This window comes from Chenopodium quinoa, unplaced genomic scaffold, assembly GCF_001683475.1.
Source record: "Chenopodium quinoa cultivar QQ74 unplaced genomic scaffold, ASM168347v1, whole genome shotgun sequence".
Lineage (NCBI taxonomy): Eukaryota > Viridiplantae > Streptophyta > Magnoliopsida > Caryophyllales > Amaranthaceae > Chenopodium > Chenopodium quinoa.
In genome coordinates, this window is record NW_018742914.1 from 1,265,378 (window position 1) to 1,268,258 (window position 2,881).

General features: G+C 32.6%; 1 protein-coding gene across 1 annotated transcript; it reads left to right on the forward strand.

The window, feature by feature from the left end:
• Positions 1 to 1,754: 1,754 nt before the first annotated feature.
• Positions 1,755 to 2,496, forward strand: LOC110727747 (monothiol glutaredoxin-S1-like). Its single transcript, XM_021907326.1, has one exon. The coding sequence runs from the start codon at positions 1,930 to 1,932 to the stop codon at positions 2,236 to 2,238; it is 309 nt and encodes a 102-aa protein (XP_021763018.1). The 5' UTR covers positions 1,755 to 1,929; the 3' UTR covers positions 2,239 to 2,496.
• Positions 2,497 to 2,881: the final 385 nt, after the last annotated feature.

Genomic DNA, 2,881 nt, shown 5'->3' on the forward strand with positions numbered 1-2,881 from the left:
TATTCTTGGCTGTCGTGGCATAATAGACAAACAATGAACAGAAAACTTTTCACTATACTATGCAATGAGCTAATCTGTTTAGATAAGTTTAAATTCTCTTTTAATTTCACATTTGTTTTTAGTTTCTCATAATTACAAAACAATCCTATCCTTTAATACTTAGCATAGTAACATAGATTTAATTTATATAGTGACACCATTATGAATGCAAATTGATATTGAAGAATATTAATTGCTAAGTATATAGAATATAATCATGGAAAATCAGGATAATTATGACTGATCAGAATTTCAGATAAACCAAAGGTTGCTGCCCCTTCTTCCTGTGGAAATTTTACTCAATAATGAGTGACAGAGTACTTTTTTTTTATGGTCTTAGAAAGTGATAGTATCTAAACCCAATTACATCAACAGAGTGTTCTAGGTTAACAAGGTTATCACAATCACTCCTTTATGCTATGTACCCAAGTACAATTCAGCTTGTACAGCTGCAATTTATGTGCATATAGAGCTCCACGTTATCTATTGCAAAGAAGAGGCAGAAATAGACAAATATAAAGCCAAGAGAACCTTATTCAACACATTTATGTGCTGTGAATAATCAACCTTTAGCTTGCATCCCTAATTACTTCCCCCAGTGCACCTCATACACTTTCGCACCCTGTCCTACATGATCCAGAATAAACTATGTTGACAGTCAGTTCACACTATAGACTCATGAAATCCTTGTCTAATTAAAAGTTTCTGGCTTGCATGTTGCATCACATGTTTTAAGCATTAGGAGACTGTGTTTTATAATGACAATAGAAATTTTTATGCAAAATGTGATTTAACTTCAATAATAAATTGTAAATGCAGTATGTCATGGAAGTAAAATAAACACTTAAAGTTGAAAACAGACTATGGTAATTAGATTCCTGAAGGACTAGGGAAGTTCTTTCAGCTCACATATTTTATTAAACCACAGTTGCACTTCTTTTTCAACAGACAATCATGGTTTTGAAATATAATGGCTACCCAACTATTGACCGCTGCCCTTGACTGTTTAAAATCCTGTGGATACACTAAAATTTATAACTACATTGTCCCTTATTATGTCAACTAATGAGCACAAAATACTGATATTTTGCGTCCAAATGACACTATGGATTATATTTCAGCGGGAGAAAGTGCTATTTAACAAACCATGACAACAATGTTGGCAATTCAACATGCCCACTTATATCTAAAGAAAACAATCCAAAGTTAAAACTCGTTACTAGTCCTTAATGCCTAATCCAATTATAGAAGCTCTCGCTAATGGAGAATCTTTTGCAGAAGCTTTTAGGTGTCTTGTGATGTGAAAAAGTTAATAATACTTTGAATCCAGACATGGTTCTTCATCATGTATGGTCAATCAACATATTGATTTTTTCCAAAGATATCTTTACTGAAAATAAAATAGAACCCTCTTACACTCTATTTGACACCTTTGAGCATCAATTTGTTTCTATTATCAGCAGCTCGAAACTGAAGATTCCATCTTAGGTACTTCGGCATATCTCATTTTCTACAGAACTCCAGAAATAACTAGGTACTCAGCAGAAATGAGAGATGATATTTTGGAATAAAAGGAATCTCATCAAGCACCATTTGTTCCACAACTTTTAAGCACTTTATCAAATAAATTTAAAAAAAGGTCTAATGCAGTGACCTAGTTGGACTATAAATAGATGGCATGATAGGTCATACTTACTCACAACAAAAGCAAGACATCCAATTGTGAATCCTTCTCATAATACTATATTCAGTCTTCATCTACCTTCTTCTGTTTAAAATCCAGAAATTTCACATAGAAAACACACACACACACACAACACACCAACTACAAAAGAGCCATTTTCACCTCCCAAAACCTAAAGTTACAAAATTCTCAGTAAGTTACAAGCAATGGATGTTGTGAACAGATTGGTTGAAGAGAAGCCTTTGGTAATCTTTACAAAGAGTTCTTGTTGCATAAGCCACTCAGTGATGCAACTCATAAGCAGTTATGGAGCAAATGCAACAATTTATGAACTGGATAACATGTCCAACGGACAAGAAATAGATAAAGCTCTCCAAAGACTAGGGGTTAAGCCAAGTGTACCTGCTGTTTTTATAGGGCAAAAATTAGTTGGTGGAGCTAAAGAAATTATTAGTCTGCAAGTTCAAGGAAGACTTGTGCCAATGCTCAAGGAGTCAGGAGCTTTATGGGTTTAAAATATAAGAACTTACATCTAGCAAGAAAAATATAAATCCATAATTTTCAGGTTTTTTTTTTTTTTTTGGTTGTTGCTGCTTTAATTTTCAAAATTGTAACTAGAAGGATGTATATTCTTCTTTTTGATCCCCTTCTATCTATCTTTTTAATGATTAGATGGAAGGGTAAATACATTAGCCCCTAGTGTACTAGTGTAAGCAGCTGGCTACATTCCGTGGTGTAATCAAAATATTCAAGTAATGAGTATCTATTTCACAAAAACTTCTGTAAACCTTCCACATTAATGTAACATTTCACATTGCCTCGATTGATCATATAAATCCAGCATCATATGTCAAACTTTTGAGTTGTTGTACAAAATATTATTGTGGAGCAGTCCCAGTTTGGAGAAATATACATAAAAATGACACTAGAGAATAGTCTTGCAAATATACTAAACATGGATAAGCAGTAACTACCATTTTTTTTTTTTTTTTTTTTTTTCTTTTGAGGAAAAGCAATAACTACCATGGAGCACCAAGAGTAGAAAAATCAAATGAAAATAATTAAATATAATTTTAAGTGTAAATGAAGAATATTCATATACACAAATGACTAGATTCTATAATTGCTTGTACAAACTAGTTTTTTTTTTTTGGTGTT

Excerpts from the sequence above, each read along its gene's own strand:
- LOC110727747 (XM_021907326.1), top strand. The coding sequence starts at position 1,930 with ATGGATGTTGTGAACAGATTGGTTGAAGAGAAGCCTTTGGTAATCTTT.